This window comes from Colletotrichum paranaense, assembly GCF_030867605.1.
Source record: "Colletotrichum paranaense strain IMI 384185 chromosome Unknown Scaffold_1.1, whole genome shotgun sequence".
Lineage (NCBI taxonomy): Eukaryota > Fungi > Ascomycota > Sordariomycetes > Glomerellales > Glomerellaceae > Colletotrichum > Colletotrichum paranaense.
In genome coordinates this window covers 1278997-1295851 of record NW_026848959.1, presented here as the reverse complement: position 1 = coordinate 1295851, position 16855 = coordinate 1278997, and the positions used below count along the sequence as shown (strand labels likewise).

Sequence of the window (16855 nt, the reverse complement as noted above, 5' to 3'; positions counted from 1 at the left end):
TACCAACCCCAATCAACCATGGATATTGTATCTAGAGCCTCTCTGGCTTTGGCTTACTAGAACGCTTCGCATGATTTCTGGAGGCAGTGATATTGCGGACGTCCCTGGTCTCGCTATCGACCACCGCTTCGCAACCCTGCATGCACGTCTTTCGACTTCAGTCCCCTCGGCCGTCAGTTGAGGGTGTCTGCTCCTCTTCTGCGCGTGAGCCTCGAGCCCTGCCTTGCTTCTTTACGCGAGAAGTTCGAGTCCGGCTCGCGGGCTGGCGTGCTGAGCTTCACAAGCCGCTAGACTGTGAGTGGTTTTCATCGAGCGTCGATGGTTTAGTGGTAAAATTCTCCGTTGCCATCCAGCAGCGTCGGGGAGCCGGGGGTTCGATTCCCCCTCGACGCAAGTCTTTTGCTGATAACACCCTTTCGTTACCTCTATGGCGACTCCTCGCTTTTTGAGGTCATATAGCTTGACTGCGATCAATTCCTGTGCATTTGAACGAATGGGATCAAGCCTTGATGATGGAACGTCTGCGTGAATGCTGTGCAATTCTTCCTTTGGTTACCTACCTTGCATGCACGTCAAATGAGGGCTTTGTGTTGGTTCAATTATTAGCATGTCTAACTAAGAGTGGAGTTATTACATTTTCCAGTGGTCCTGCAGAGTACTTTTTGTGCCCCTCGGCCGCCGATTGTAACCTGCTGTAGGTTTGCAGTACCGTTTGTTCTATTTAATTGCAGCATTGCCACATTGTGACATTTCCACCGTCCCATATACATCGTCTGACTTGCTTCCACTGATTCCACAGCATGTCGTGTGATTGCGCTGTGTCGATGCAACAGACACGATGGGGTAAGCTCCTGTAAACCACATGTATCTTGACATGGAAGACCAGACTAATGCAAAGTTGCGATAGCTACTCTCACTACTACGACGTCAAAGATTGGAATAGCCCACAATGGCGCAAAGTATGGCCGCGATTCATCGAAGATTCTTTGTTGATCATGGAAGCATCAGACGTTCGTCTCATTGAGACTGAGCCTTGTCTTGATTACGATTTGGAAGCTACTTCGCCACCCGTTTGCACCGTGGAGAGGGGCATCAATTTCAATGGGTTAGGCGAAGCGGGCCATGAGCCATTCTTTCTTTGCGAGCAGGAGCCAGGTCTGGTAAATACGAATCGGAAACCGTACGACCTGACTATCTCCTGCATCCTACTCCGAGCCTTTGCTCTTTGCCCCAAAAATATCAAAATTTCGTATGTCCCAGACACTTGAAGCTTTTTCTCGACGACACCCTGATAATCAAAGGTCCAACGGCTCTTGGAACGAGTATACCTGGGAAAATGCCCGTGAGCTTTACCGGAGTCTTTGGCCCAGTGAATGCATTCACTGCCCTTGGGATAACGAGACCGATGATTCCGATGAAGATGAATTTGAACGAGAATTAAGAAAGAAACGCCTGAAACTCCCACCTAAGAAGGCTTCCAAAACAAGAACCAGAGTCGGGCCATTAGACAAAGCCGGCTAAAGTTAAGGACCGGGATGCGTAGCAATCGTGCTAGTCCGATGTCTGGAGTTTCCATGGTTCAATTTGACGCCATTCGGGATAAAATTTCCCATTGCGCAACAAGCTATGAACACCAGAAATGCTACCCAGACTCGCTACGGTGGCGCAACTTCCCCGGAATCCGGTTTCGGCTCATTGATGTCCGCCGAAAATGTGTCGTGGATGCTCCTAATGACTTGCCTTTTGCAGTTCTGTCATATGTTTGGGGCAGCGTGGATCAGGTCAAGCTCACGTCTGCGAATATTCGTGAGCTGTCTCGACCGCAAGGGTTGGAGTCGGTATGGAGCCAAATCCCAACGACAGTCCGAGATGCCATGATGGTATGTGAGCGTCTTGGGGAAGCCTATCTATGGGTAGATGCGCTATGTATTTTGCAAGACTCTGCCCGTGATAGGAAGATTCAGATCTTACGCATGCGGTCCATCTATTCGGCAGCAACATTTACTATTGTTGCAGTATCTGCCAAAGATGCCCATGAGGGCTTGTTGACAAAACGAGCGGGCGCAGTTTTGCCAGGCTGCCGCTCTGTCGAAGACTTCGAGGCTCTCTTAGCAGCGTCGGCTTGGAGTAGGAGAGGCTGGTGCTATCAAGAGCAAGTGTTGTCTCATCGAGCTATCTTGTTCACCGCCAATGGAATTTTTTTCCAATGTCAAGAAGCGTTGTACGACTTGGAAGGCGTACAGCTACCGAAGCCAGAGTTCCCATCAACATCACTCAGCCCATCACAGAGAGTGGGAGGTCTTTTGAACATTCCGTACGGGGAAAGTCTGGAATACTTTCTCTCTGCCGTGGAACTCTACTCAAAGCGGAACTTCACCTACGCAAACGATAAGATTTCAGCTTTTCAGGGAGTATTTCACCGGCATGAAGGCCTGATGGACGGCAAAAGCTCTATGTTCCACTTTGGTTTACCAACATGTGCTTTCGATCAAACTTTCTGCTGGGAAACGCCTAAACATAACCCCCATCTTCGGAACCCAAACTTTCCTAGTTGGTCCTGGCTTGGCTGGGATGATGGAGTTATCTTTGATAGGAGCCTCATTCGCACAACTCGTACGAGCCAGATTCTTGGAGCAGATCTCCCTCCAGGCTTCTTCACTCCGCGAAATACGCATCCTTCGTACAAGCTTCGCAAGCCAATGATAGAGCCTCGTGCTCACAACGAGACCTTTGGCTTTCCCACCAGTGTCAATCGGGGACTCATTATTGGTCACACCTTGCCCGATATACCGGTGTGCACGAGTTCAGCACATCTCTTGATTTCAGCGTGTGCAGAACGAACGAGACATAGCAATAGTCTATATGCTGTCTTCCCAACTCTTTGCAGGCAAAGTACCGTCGTCCAGGTGTCTGAGCTTGTATGTATCCAGACGCAGCCACCATCCGCTTCAGACTCTACCTTGAACCAAGAGAGCAGGCAATACGATATACATGATCATGACGACCATGGAGATTGTGTAGCAAAAACACCATTAGGCTACATATGGTTGGACTCCAATTGGCGAGAATGTCAGGCGGAGGTTCAAGTCATGAAGTTCATTGCTCTCAGTGGCTACGAAGTCCCTGGAGGGTTAGGCGCGTGGCAAATCACCAAATTAATGTGTCTACTGGAACTTAATCCAGGGCCTGTCTGTGAACGACTTCAAGTTATGAGTTGCTCCATACACGAAAATCGTTGGCTGGAAGCCGGTGGCTTTTTTGATATGTTGTTTATTCAGTAGGACTCTCCTTTTCTTTCGGAGAGTAATCTAGAGTTCGATAGGACTATCCAACCATTTTGCGAATCTACTGCAATGTGCTATGACTCCGAGCGCCTGATGATTCTTCATGGCGATGACTTTGCGCTTGCCAATGATTCGTGTTGTTAAAAGTAGTCCCATGGGTGTCGGTACAGGTTGATGCAGCCGAGGATGACCTTGAATAACTCTCGCGATGTCATGGTGATTCCCTCCATCCCACAAGCGGTCTCCGAAACAAGACACCAAAGTCGACCATCGTACCTGTCGTGAAGCAATATTTTCGCTCAGAGAACCATGATTTCCCAGCCTTTAACCTTTTCGGTCTGCTCAGGAATAGTTTGCAACCTTCGTGTCGTCTTAAACTTCCTGCTCGGAACCGACAACACTGTGTCCACACTCTCAGCCGGAGTGGTCGTCAGTTGTCGAGAATCGCCGTCGTCTGGTTAGGGACTTTCGCTCCTTGTGCTATCCGCCGGCGACGGACCGCCGTTGCTACTGAAGCCCGCCTGGATGAGAGCTCCTTTCATTCCGGCAGGTGAAGGAAGCCTCTCGTACCACTTGACTGGTGATATCTCTGTAGCCGAAGGGGATGCCCGACAATCAGTGGGTGACGGGTCCCTACTGTTGGATCCACTTGAGCTGCGGGTACTTGAACGACCTCTCTCGTCGAAAGGGTTGATGAATACTCCCATGGTGGTATTCTTTCGGAGAACGTTATGATTCTCCTCTTCGAGTTCGATCTCTTCCCATCTGTCGAGCTCCATTCCTTCCCTTGGCTCTCCGCTGATGTGACGACTCAGGGCTCTGCTGTTCGTCTTCATGCGTCGATAGAGATTGGCCAACCTGTCGCCGACGTCGAAGCCGCATTTAGAGGATATGATCAAGAGGAGAGACAGGGGCCAGAGGATCAAGGTAGCAGGAAGCCACAAGAGCAGCAAGACCTTGTGTTGCAGTCTTTTATCGGAGCTCTCGTACCATCTAGGGAAGAAACGGCACCTATTGAGGAAGGCGTAGAAGACAAGGGCCGAAATAGTGTAGACCACACATGCCGCCGCTATGATTATGGTGTTCCGGAAATTGCAATCGTCGTCCCGGATGCCGGCGCTGAGGCCGGCAACAGGAGCGGAAGTAGTAGGAGCCATCTTTGTTAGGCTGAGGAAGGAATACTTGTGTTGTTTGATGAAAGTGGTTGTGGTAACTTCAGGTCTCAGTGACTGGGTGTGGTTTGTTTTGTATTCCTAGTGAGATAATCGCAAGAGAGAGTTTAGTGGCGAGGAGTGATGTCGAGAACGAGGTGGTCAAGCACAATGCTGGCCAGGCTGGGACAAACGAGAAGGGTTCATATAGGGTAGAACATGTCTATCTACGATTGCGTTCCAACGACCTAGGGTAAGGGGTAACGGTTTAATCGGAGATAGGTAGTCTATCCGTTGGTGTCGTGAAGTTAGACTATACCTCTATGGTCAACATCCGCTTAGTATGGCAAATGCCGGAAGCCGCAACCTTGCTATGATTCACCTGGAAAGTTCACTACTCCCGAGTAAACTTTCAGGAACAGGAATTTGCCGTCTTTTGAGGCAATGACGGCGGTGGTGCTGGATTGTGTAAGGGGCATTCTGTCTCTATGCCCTCGTAAAGTCTGGCCAGATCAGTTGACAGTAAGCCCCAAAGGTGTACACAACAGATGTGCCAGTGTGGAAGAGATTTCTTCGTGCACCTGGCAACGCTATGCAGACGGTAGGTGATCAATGGCGTGGAGAAGGGGGGCTGGGAGGTAACGTGAAGAGGACTGGAACGAGCAATGTCAAATCTCTCCCGAAGGAAATCTGAAGGAGAGGAAGGCTTTTCACGGTTGACCATGCTCGTCAGAATGCTTGAGACTATACATTTGATACTGCAGGTTGTTCTGACACAATTCGATTGATGTGAGTCATGAAAGGATCTCACGATGGGCAACTTATGACATCCAGTTCGAGTTCAAAACTGGGCCATAAGTGCTTGCATGGACTGAAGATGTATCACAGCACTGACAACAACAAACAAACTATTTCAATGACTTCATTCCCTACACTTGCAATTCTTGATAATGAATACAGTTAACTTGCTCATGGTCACTAGATGATGTAGCCACGATGCAATTAGCAACCCCTTAACCAGACATGAAGAGTCCAACCCCTACTGCTGGACAGCATGAGCATACGGCTTCTGCTCAACCATCCTAGCCTTATACATCCTCCACACCTCAGCCGCCGCCGCCTCATTCTCAATCGCCACGATCTCTGACGCAGTCAGCCTCTGTCCCAGTAACGGCTTCTTCTCAGAAATCTCAGAGGTCCTCTTACATTGATTCTCCTGAGCGCGGTTGCCAACAGAGCAGACGGCACAGGGGCCAATTTCCCGGTCAACACCTTCAGTGGTTGTGAGGCGCTTGAAGTCATGGCAGACGATGGCCGCAAAGTTGTACACCATGAAGACAGGCCAGAAAGCCACGATGAAGATGGCGATTTGAATGCGGATGAGTTTGTCGATGGCCTCAGCGGAAAGACACGGCTCCCACCACCAGCCGCCGCAATCATGATCCGAGAACGTCTGTGCAGCGGCATACGCCTCGGCAGCGCTCTCCGTCTTGTCCTTCCCCTCTATCGGTCCTGCAAAAATGAGACCGACATAGGTCGAATAACAGAAATAGAGAGCACCGTGGAGGAGATATACCGCCGCCGCGATGGTGTTGAAGACGTCGGGGTCCAAGACGTATTGTTCCGAAGGCTCACGGATGACGTTACAGAAGGTGTAGGCGCCGAAGGTGACCAAGAAGACGGCCCAGATTACGACGAGGACGATGGCTGTGGCATCGAAGCAGGTGAGGGGTTCAGAATCCTCGTCGGTGGTGGTCCCCGGGGGTGGCGAGGGCAGCTGCTTTTCCTCGTCGTAGTTCATCTCGCGGCCAGATTGTTCGTCGGAGGCTTTGACGATGTGGAGGTAGTCAGTGTAGAAGGAGTTGACGTTCTTGATGGGACGGGACGTAGCCGCCCGGATTGAAGCCATTGCAGTTGCCATTGTGTAAGATTGTGACGGGTTATACTTTGTAAGTACTAAGTAGAGAAGTCAGGCGAAAGAAATTATTCTTGCTGCTGGCTGCTAGTAGAGCGAAGCTACGTCTGATGGATGTGGGATGCTGAACTGAAGAGTAGAAGACCATCATATCGAGGATTTGGATGCGATGTTTAATATCCCACGAAGAAAGGATCGGAGAAAGACTTCAGCACAAACTTGAGGACCTCTATAGCAACATACGCTACCAACGCATTGTGAAAAGTCAATACGAAACAGACATCAAGAGACCGTTGGAAACAGAAACCTTGCTGGGACGGAATGCCACCGTCCCATATTATGTCTATAGTATTATACAGTACTGGTACAGGATATCAGGCGATGGTGATCGCAAAGATTTCCCCTCAACTCCATGGAAAGCTCAACATGGCATCGTGATGCCACGAGTAAGAAAAAGTATGTGCGTGAATCGAAACGACAGCTCCCAAAAGCCCCCAAAGCAGCCCCCAAAATCAACCCGGAACCGTAAATCCCTCCTCCATAAACCCCTTCCAGTGGTGCTACACCTTTCCAGCCAGTGCCCTTAATCTACATCATCGAGGCTGGTGTCGGAAGTGTTGCCAGTGTCACCCTCGCTGACCTTCCACAATGCCATCTCCGCTACTGGCACCCGCCCTCTTAGCCACCGCAGGGTAGCGTCCGTACCCCGTTCAAGAACGTTCCACCTAGGAACTCTGAAGCGATTGCCAGCGACCTCTAGACGCTTGAGCCCGCCAGTGCCACCTAGAAGGCCAAGTCTCGGGTTCAAGTGTGCAATGTCGTTATTACCAGCATCGACAACCTCCATGCCCTTAATGGTGTCTGGGTCAAGCTCGATCAAGTGGTTGTTTGCTGCCAAAAGGACGACGAGCCTGGGGAAAACTGAGCGCAAGTCAGGCGGAAGGGCAGTGATGCGATTCAACGAAACGTCCATCTTTTCTAGCTGCGGGGCAACCAAGTGCGTGGTCAACGGCGAAAGGCTGGTGATGTGGTTGCTGACGAGGTTCAGCTCACGCAGGGCCGGCAAGTCAAGCTCCTCTGTCAAATAAGATTCGCCGACCAGTTGGTTATGCGCAAGAGACAGGGCGGCAAGAGAATCGGCGAAGAAAGACAGTGAATTCGGGAAGCAGGTGAAAAGGTTGTGATGCAACTGGATCTCAATGACCTTGTTGTCGGCCGCGACCTTGGAACACACCACAGGATGCAACGAAGCTGATTTGGTATTTGATCGGTCCAGAACACCTTGCTTGACAGGCCATGTCTCATTGGCTAGCGTCTGCGAACGCGCTCGTGCCGGTGATGTCGGCGAAGAGGTGGGAGGGGTAGCGAAGTCGTCCTCGTCCGAGTGGTTATCGCGAACTATAGCTTCGACTGTAGGTGCGGGAGTAGTGTCTGGTTGGATGCTATGGGGTTCGTCGAGGTGTGCCTCGTCGGGTACAGCGGTATCCTCCTCCTTGAAGGGCGGAGGCGGCTCAAGCCTGCCGGCGAGGACTTCCTTCAACTCTTCTGTGGTGGCAGAAACAAACTTCTTGTCGCGCAACGGGTTGCCAGCGAGCCGAATCATGGTCAAGTTATCCATCCTGCTAATCTCGGGTGGTACCACGCGAATGTCATTGGCAGAAAAGTCAACATGCCTAAGCTTCTCAAGAGCGGTGAAACCATTGGGAAACTCGGAAATAGCGTTCTCGTCGGCGTTCAGGGTCATGAGGCTGCACCAAGAGCTGACATCGGGTAGCTCTTGTATGCGGTTCATCGAGATGATGAGTTGATGGACGACAGGCAGGCTGATGACTGATCCTGAAGGTACCAAGCGTGTCAACTGGTTACAGGATAGGTCGAGCATCTGAAGGGTTGGGAGGGACTCGGCCCCATCTTCAATCAGCGTTCCCGTGAGCTTGTTCTTCTTCACCAGCAGTTCCGTCAGTGGGAGCTTGGACAGACTCGCAAAAGGCAGGGATTCGAAGCTGTTCTCGCTCAAGTTAAGAACGCGCAGCCTCGATAGACTTTCGATGCCAGGTGGAAGCGATGATACGTTGTTTCCGTGAAGGTCGAAGATCTCGAGGTTCTCGAGGTTCGAGAAGATGGGATCGAGGGGTCCGTAAAGAAGATTATTGGCGAGCTTCAAGTCTCGGAGGGCCTTGACCTGGGTGATGACTTCGAGGCAGTTGTTTGCGAGTCGATTTTGCGACTGCTTTTATTAGTCAAAGTTGACACTCAGGGTCGCATGTGTAGGCTTACCAAGTTGAGCGATGTGAGCAGAGGAAGCTGTCTCAATCCCATTGGCAAAGAGATTAGCGAATTGCCGTGCAAGTCCATCGCCTCTAAGCCGCCAAAGATGTTGCCGTCCGAGTCCTCATCCTGTGCCATCTCCTCTGCTGTGACATCTGGGAAGATGGAGTCATCGATAGTCTCCAGCTCGTTATCCGCAGCTACGAAGCGAGTCAGATCGACAGTCTCAGCCCATGAGCCATCGTAAGTGCCCATGGACTCTGAATCGTACATCTTGAGAACCTCGACCGGGATCTCCTTGAGGCCCATGGCCGCGATGTTGAGTCTGCCACTGCTGCGGGCAGTGCCGAGCCGCTGCTGAATGACCTTCTTCTGAGAGTTCTCCGATCTCTTGGTGTTGAAGGGGTCTTGCGTGACAGCGATGCCAAAGTCGAACCCGTCGTCCTGTGGGATGATGGGTGGCTCAGGCTGGAATGGCGCAGAAGAGTCCGTAACCGGCGCTGCGTTTGGAGCTGACGCTGCCTCCGCAGCTTGTCGGTCTGCAGCGCGCTTGGCTGCTCGGGCCTTGGCAATTTGTTCTCGCAGAGCGTTGGAGGACTTTGCCGCAGCATTTTCTCCAGATTCTTCAGCATCTTTTGAAGCAGCAGGAGGTGGAGCACCAATCTTCGACGGTCCAGGCCTTCGTAGAGATCCATAAGACTTGGACGGCGTCAATTTCTTGGGCTGCGGCGAAGCAACAGACGCAGCCGGAGCTGGCTGGGTCATTGTTGGCAGGGAAGGCTTCTTGTAGAGTCCTTGGACCGAGGCGCGGGGCTTTAGAGGGCGAGCAGCAAGCGTCTTTGCTCCAGCTTTGGGTGGCGGTGCCATGATGCCAGTTGGTCTCGTTGGGCTGGGGCTTTGGGTGACTGGTATTGCCGAAGTAGTCGACGGTCCGGAAGGTGACGACTGGGGCGTAACTCTCAGCGATGGTGCTCGGAGGGAACGAATGCTGGATACACGGCGAGCCGGGGTGCCGTCAATGGCGCCAAGAGGTCGGTACGCGTTCGCAGCCGGTCGAGCATTGGCAAATGGGTTCTCTTCAGCACCAGAGCTCGAACCTGGTCTGCTGTGCCGGGACGTGGGCCGCATGGAGCCATCGGAGGTGTAGCTTGAGCCAGGTCTCGAGTGGCCGCTGCCGGCGCGAGAGCGGGGCCGCATAGTGCCATCTGGGTCGAAGAATGTGGACGTCTTCTTGCTTAGAGAAGGGGAGGATTGTAGTTGCTGAAGGGTCTCGATGGTTCGTTCGGAAAGGGACGGACGGGGTTTGAAAGGTGTCGTTCTCAGCGTGGCAAAGTCTGGAAGATCAGGCTCGGCATCATCATCGGCGACTTGTGGGCTGCTCGTGTCTTTGGTCAGAGTAATCGGATCGCCCAGACGACTTGAGCTTGGGGAAGCGACATTGTCCTCGGACGGGCTTCGCGTAACGCTTGTGGAGCGAGGAGTGAATGATCGTTGGGGTTCTTCTGGGGGTGTAGGGGGTTTCTGGATCGTCGATTCTTTTGGTTGCAGTCGAGGCACGCTTCGGGAAGATCTCAGCGTAGCAGCGGGAGCTCTCAGTTCTGTCTTTCTCGTGGTTGGAGGCTGAATTTCGCGTTTCGGTCTTGTAGGAAGGCTGCGAGCCTCCGTTTGCTTGAGAGGAGCAGCTGAGGCCAATTGGTCTCGTGAAGCAGCTGGGCGGAGGCGAGGATTTCGTCTACTCGAGTTTAGGCCTTCTCGCGATGGAGATGGTCGAACAGCGGGAGCTGGAGCTGGAGCTGGAGCTGCTGTTCTTGGAAGAGGCAGACGGGACATGCGAGGAATCCCACTAGGCCTCCCGGGTGCCTGCTTCTCGTCCATTCTGGCGGATATGGTATGTGTTCTACAGCTCTGAGAGCATGGAGAAGGTCGGAAATGTGCTTCCTGAACGCTCTGGAGCGTGGAATAAGAAGAAGTTTGGGGGAATAATTCCTGTGGAAATATCGAAGTTTGCGCACTGACGGTCGGCAATGGTCTAGCGTTACTTTGGCGCGTGGGAAGCTGCTCCGTTTGCTCCTAAACGGGTCGGGAACTAACGAAGGTAATTTCAAGTTGGGATGACGCAACGTCGCGGTTTCTCGTGTGCCCAACGGGCAGATTCACGTTCGAGTAGCAGCTGTAGATGATCGAGTTTGAGTCAGCTTTTCGAATCGCGTTTGTAGTTTGCGCGCACACACAACCGAGAAGACAGAGAAAGAAGAGGAAGCAAACAATGACAAGCCGCAAACCTACCACAATGTCCTCTCTCCCGTCGCAACGGACATTGGATGGACCCTCTCTGGGACCTATGGGACCTGGGGCCTTATCAGGCGAGAGTAATGAATCGGAAATCTGCAAGAGAACAGACAATAACGAGCAGGGGGGTGAATTCTTGGGATCGACAAGGATGGTCGATTTGCCCAATTTCCCGGCACGAGGAACGACGTTCCCGGCGCCTGCTTCCCCGGCCAATTGCAGCCATCGCAGCATCTTCGGCTGCTGACGTAATGAGTCCCTTCCGCACTGCTTTGGGCCTCGCTTAATTCTAGCGCCAACAGGTCAGCAACGGTTCCTGCATGTCTCGACTTTGTTTCTCCCAAAATCTCCACTGTCGATTGAGGGGCAGAAATTCATAATCAAGCCAAAGGACCAGGGGAAAATGAGCTGAAAGAGGGACGGCGTGTTTCCTGCTGATGCCCAACGTTGATAAGGCTCATATTAGATGTGTAAATCGTGAAGGTGAGAGGATGGGCGAGCTGCCCTCTGGTAGTGGTGAGGTAGGATAGAAGAATGAAAATTGGCCTACCTCTCTTTTCCTTCCCGCCTTTTTTTGTGGATTTATTTCTTTTGATGTTTTTTTTTTTGGCTTTTCATCGGGTATCTCTCGATCTGTAGCGTCGTTACCCCGCGGAAGGATATCTGCTTAATCGAAAGTCAGTCTCTTGAACTCTGATGAAACCTGAGATGAGAGAAGAAGCCAGTTTCAAAGCATCTGCGGCAGTCGGCAAGCCCAGACGAACGAACACGGACAGCCAGGGAAGCCCCTGGTCCCTTCAGTCTGGAGTTGACGCCGTCCAGTGACAGCAGCTCTTTCGTCTCGTCCCTAAAAAGCTTCAGGGATGGCTGGGACTCTCCCCCGCGCAGTGTTATCGGAACATTTGAGATGGCTGTTCAGATCTTGCGTCGACAGTTCGATCCGTGGTCTAGCATTGTCTGCCTTCGTCCCGAGTTGCGACATTGGGCATCATCTGGCTCACCAGATCGACCAAGTGAATGACGCAAGGGATGGAAGTGAACAGATTCGAATGAGATGACTTACCGATCCTCCCGCCGCCCTGCACCTCGGCCTCACACCGGTATACTCTCCTCTACACCCGGCCGGGGGCTCCGGGCCCGGGCTAGTGGTCGTAGCCCGCTTCGCCGGGGCGAAGCCACATCATCGTCGGCTGCTTGGCCACAAGCCAGGCGTCCCTCGAATCGTACGCCCGGGAACGGAGGTCTCGTCGCATAACACACCGATTGCAGGTGCGCGAATTCGCGCGGGCACCAACGTGGTCGAAGAAGTAAGGGGCCAAGAGCCACTTGCCGCAGGTACCGCACCAGCGCAGGTCGCCCACCGTCCCAGGACGTCCTCCAAGAGTTCTCTCGGTGCTCAGGAACAGAGGGTCTGTCGGAAGCCAGGGTGCCCAGCCCGGCAGACCCCAAGATGGGCCAATGAGGACCCTCTCAGTGGCCCAGAAACCGGGCGGGAGGACGGCTGGGCGGTTGGTGATATCGATGAAGATTCTCACCGGACCGCGGGCGACCGCAGGTTCATAGGGGAACTCTCGGGGTAGACCGTAGAGGAAAAACTGCCCGATGATTTCATTCCAGTAACAGATTTGGTCGCCTGACCTCCTGGCTAGATCAAACTGCCAGTGCAGCGTTATATGATGAAGTCGACCGTCAACGACGGTGAACAGGTCTGGGATCTGTATCGATGAAATTTAGCCTCAAGTCATCACTTGAAGTATATCTCACTCACTGGACGGTAGCTCATCTTGAGAGTTCCGATGACGCTGCTCTGATATGTTGTACTTGAGGTTGCCGACAGACTGTTGGATGAGCAGAGAAGGTCCTTGAGATGGGTGGTAGAAGGTGGAAGGAAAGGCGAGCTTTTGACAACCAAGAAAGTTGCACTTGTAGGAGAGATCAAAGGCCTCCAGTTGTTTGGATCATTCTTTTCACACGGGACAGCACTTGATTCACTGGGTGTGGCTTTCATCCGGCCGGGCAGTTGGCACCACGCCCCTCGTCCCTTGTGGCTGCCTAAGCATCGTCTCTTCGTAGGACGAAACCAATGACCAGGTGAATCGACATGCGGAGATGAGGTTCATCCGTTGTGGCTATCAAGAGGAACATCAAAAGACTTGGGGCATTGGAGATGATTCGACAAGGGGCCCAAGGACAGAAGACTTTCATGGAATTCAAGCAGTTGTGACTCAAAAGATTGAAAGCGGAAGGCTGGCTTCAGTGGAGATTACATCCAGTAAACATAGGATCAAAGGATTATACACGAGGAATACCCCAAGGGGCCGAGGCAGCTATGGATAAAAGTTTGGAGCTTGTCGGCCGAAGCTTCGAGGAACAAGGGCCGTATCGCTGACAGGCCTCGAAGTTTCTGCCATGATGGCAGGCCTGCTTCAAAGGAGCCGAGTCACAATGAAGAAGCAGGGCACTTCGTTGAGATTGCAGGGCAATGACAGGCCGATGTATGGGTATTATAGAGAAGAGAGCCAGACATCGTCACTCAGATTCCATCGACCTTGCCGAAGTTTATCAGGTTTGTGAGGCTTTTGGCCAATGGGGTATTGTGCAGTGCTGATAGTATGCTGACAGTGCCAGACAGATCTAGGAGTATGAAGCGGACCAGTCAGAAGGGCAGTGCTGGTGATAGGTAGAGTCTATCTTGATGGCTTGTCATCAGCGGCGCGATAGTTCGACATCACTAGTGGAGGAGATTTGCTTCAAGGTTTCAGAAAGAAGACGAGTATGCTCATTGAATTTCATAGGGGTATCATAGACGATCAGGCAAAGCCCTGTCTAGTTACGTTTGCGTCAGACTGCTTCCTCCTTTCGTAAAGAGCAAAACTCCATCATAACGTCGCAATGTTCCAAACCAAAGAAAAAATAGCGTGTGAAATAGCGGCCCATGCCTAGGAACGCATTAGACATTATCACGCTGTAAGAGACAACATGAAGTTTCCATCACGGATCGGCCGGAGTTTCCTGCTTCTTGCGCAACAACTACCCCGCGTGGGATGACAGCTTTAGGCACGAAGACCTCTTTCTAGGTACAGCGAACACAGGAGCAAAAGTCGGTTCCACTACAATTGAACATCACGCTGTTGGCGAGAGCAGCTGTCTCTGGTGACAATGTATGCAGGATGATCGCTGTGGGGAGTGTAGGCGGTCTTGCGGGTTCGAGATCAGGGTCGATCGGATGAACTTCGTGATAGGAAATGAAGTAAAGAGAAAACGTCGCATCAAGGGTATGGCGAGGAGCAGATGATCTTCGTAAAGCGTTCGGGAAGGGACCGTGGTATGATCGTGACTTCGTCAGTTGCTTGGGCTTCGGCTAGAATCGACCAAAGAATAAGGGAATGCGCATTTTCAAGGTCTAGCAACAGGAAGTCAGTGACGATGAACAACGAGACTTTAGTTGCGGCGTTTTCGGAGGCCATCCCAGAACTGTCACTTACCTCGGCTCACAGAAGCGGGATCGCAGTGTCCAGCGTCTTCCGGCTTTAAATTGAATGCGTGACCGCTCAGCTCGAACCGAAAGCAGGAAGGCTGCCGGACTGAAGCTGCGGGACACCGTTCCTCACAACCACGGAGCTGGTTCCGGAGGGCGCTCGCTCGCCGGGAGACGTGATGCTCAGGGGGCTGGTGTACGGGATCTGTGCCGCAGCCATAAGCCGCTGCGTATGCTCGTACATGGAGAGGGTGTAAGCGTCCATGCTGCCCGAGAACTGCCGGGTAGTCGAGGTAGATGAAGTCGAGGTCGACGAGTTCGTGGTAGTCGAAGCGGGACGGGGGATTTGCGAAGACATCTTGGGAAGTTTGTTCTGCAAGTTTAAACCGTTTAAGGGCTGCGTGCGACTCAAGCCAGATCGCGACGAGAAAGTGTCCCTGGATAAGGTATTTATAAATGCAGATCTCCTTTTCCCGCAAAACCCCGTGGCTGCGGACTGCCCGTGTGTGTGCTACTTGACTTGAGACCCAGCCCGCCCCGGCCTCACCCTTTTCAATGATCACTCCACTGCCAGATTGAAACCTTGTCCAACTTTCCAGTCTCCAGGGACCTCAGAAAAACCTGATCCGGCGCTGGAAAGGATGGGGTGGTGAGCAGCGCCCAATAACCGCATGCATATTCCCTGTCTAGTGTCACGCGGGGACCCTCAGGTGAAGGGGGAAAACCAGGCCGTCTGGCGTCGTTCCCCCTCCTTCAGGTCTGGTCTTCGTTTGCGTTCCCGCCCTCTTGTCTCTCTTTCTCGCGTCTTCGCCCTGGAAATCTGGCCTGTCAAGTGTCCGGCAATTACTGTCAGGGTCCATTGCTATCTTCCCTCGGGCCCTTAGGTCCTTAAACCGTTGGAATGATCGCCGTAATACCTTAATTGTGGCTGTATTCGTCCCATGTATCCAATCAGTGACCCTTATTTTCGATTCTGGTGCCTTGGACCCCTCTTTCCCCGGGCACATGAAGGATGGCGAAGCCACACTGGCCAATGCTAATTGTCATGCTAAAGACCAGTCGCTTCAGAAGAGCAGCCCGGAGAGCGCGACTTTGCTCACTTTCTTGCGGAGCCACGACAACCACGACAGTCAATGCCTGGCAGCTCTCAAAGAACAAGCGGGGGTTATTGAGATTTCACTGTTGTTAATGAGCAAGGGGCCATGTGACGGCCACGATGTCATCGTCATGCTCACGTCACCACTCTTCTATTCAACACAACCATACATTGTGTTCAGTCTGTCGGGCGTACCCATACCTCGGGAGCTGGATATTGGTAGATAACAATCATCACAACATGGCATTCAGGCAGCTAAAAAAGAAGCCGAAAAAGCCATGGAGCCAACATCAGCCGTGAGTGGTGATGTTTCTCCTTCTGCTGTTTGTGGTCAGGACAATTAGTTGGACAGCGGACCATTTCCTCCTGGAGGCCGCCGCGCAGTAGGAGGAACAGCTCCGACGCTTGTTCGGCAGGGTCCCGGCTAGATCGGATCTCCTCACCATCAGCTGCAGGTTTATTGAACCCCTGGACGACGGCTCGCTCACGGGCCAACGGAGCCAGCCCCGTCCCGCCTCTCCATTCACATCCAGAGTCAAGAAGAACTGCGTACTCCGATTTTGGCGCCCTTGTACGACAGGACTTTCACAAAGCGCCAGACATTAGACGCGTCTAGGCCGGAGCAGAATCTCCTCTGTGAAAGAGCATCTCGAACCTGCATGTGGTGACGCCCATGACAAGTTGCCAACTGTCCCTAATCGCGGCGCCAGAATTAATGCTGGCAAGTGTCCCACAAAGGAAATAACCGGGCTGAGCCACCAACGCAAGCCACTTTGGCCGGAGTTGGAAGAGAAGACCAGTGCGGTGTGAGACACACGACCCAGTTACGGAAACTTGTTCGTGCGACTTTTGTTATTGGAGATGGGAATCGCATTTCACCATTGGGATCAAGTCATGGTACGCAGTAATAGCCTACAACCCCGAAAGGCAGTCCAATTACTAAGGGTGTCAATCGTGCCCACTGACTGTGGTGGAGCAGGTCCTGTGGCTGAGAATGTGGGCAGTCTGGATGGGAGCGCTGTATACGTCATAGCCATAGCCATAGCCATGTTGGAAAGTAGGTTGCGATGTGTTGAACGGCCGTCTCGAGAACAAGAAAGACTCAGCAAATACCAGGTTGTTAACGTAACATTATGCCGTACTTTATGTTGTGTCTTCGCCCTGTTTTCGATGGCATTCACCCGTATGCCCTGCAAGAGCCCAGCTATGGCGACGGTAGATATTGCCTGTCCGCAATATCTCAATGAAACTGCCTTGACTGAATGGGTCGAAAGACTGTATCTGCCGGAAACACTGGTGGTATGCAGCATGAATCACCCGAAGCCATGAACTCAAATGTATTGTTGCGACACCTTCGTTCTTTCGCTGGAAACC

General features: G+C 52.4%; 6 protein-coding genes across 6 annotated transcripts; 1 reads left to right on the top strand and 5 right to left on the bottom strand.

Annotated features, from left to right (window-relative positions):
- Positions 1–838: 838 nt before the first annotated feature.
- On the top strand, positions 839–3213 carry CPAR01_00451 (uncharacterized protein; the record flags this gene model as incomplete). Its single annotated transcript, XM_060484743.1, has 6 exons — positions 839–843; positions 908–1249; positions 1302–1342; positions 1750–1884; positions 1939–3119; positions 3184–3213. The coding sequence occupies 6 exons, from the start codon at positions 839–841 to the stop codon at positions 3211–3213; spliced, it is 1734 nt and encodes a 577-aa protein (XP_060355600.1).
- A 529-nt stretch (positions 3214–3742) lies between these two features.
- CPAR01_00450 (uncharacterized protein) lies at positions 3743–4441 on the bottom strand (the record flags this gene model as incomplete). Its single annotated transcript, XM_060484742.1, has 1 exon — positions 3743–4441. The coding sequence occupies one exon, from the start codon at positions 4439–4441 to the stop codon at positions 3743–3745; it is 699 nt and encodes a 232-aa protein (XP_060355599.1).
- A 1033-nt stretch (positions 4442–5474) lies between these two features.
- On the bottom strand, positions 5475–6356 carry CPAR01_00449 (uncharacterized protein; the record flags this gene model as incomplete). Its single annotated transcript, XM_060484741.1, has 1 exon — positions 5475–6356. One exon carries the CDS (start codon positions 6354–6356, stop codon positions 5475–5477), a length of 882 nt encoding a protein of 293 aa, XP_060355598.1.
- A 577-nt stretch (positions 6357–6933) lies between these two features.
- CPAR01_00448 (leucine Rich Repeat family protein) lies at positions 6934–10493 on the bottom strand (the record flags this gene model as incomplete). The annotated part of the gene is made up of 2 exons (XM_060484740.1): positions 6934–8577; positions 8628–10493. The coding sequence occupies 2 exons, from the start codon at positions 10491–10493 to the stop codon at positions 6934–6936; spliced, it is 3510 nt and encodes a 1169-aa protein (XP_060355597.1).
- A 1556-nt stretch (positions 10494–12049) lies between these two features.
- CPAR01_00447 (uncharacterized protein) lies at positions 12050–12690 on the bottom strand (the record flags this gene model as incomplete). Its single annotated transcript, XM_060484739.1, has 2 exons — positions 12050–12622; positions 12676–12690. The coding sequence occupies 2 exons, from the start codon at positions 12688–12690 to the stop codon at positions 12050–12052; spliced, it is 588 nt and encodes a 195-aa protein (XP_060355596.1).
- Positions 12691–14458: 1768 nt separating this feature from the next.
- Positions 14459–14743, bottom strand: CPAR01_00446 (uncharacterized protein; the record flags this gene model as incomplete). The annotated part of the gene is made up of 1 exon (XM_060484738.1): positions 14459–14743. One exon carries the CDS (start codon positions 14741–14743, stop codon positions 14459–14461), a length of 285 nt encoding a protein of 94 aa, XP_060355595.1.
- Positions 14744–16855: the final 2112 nt, after the last annotated feature.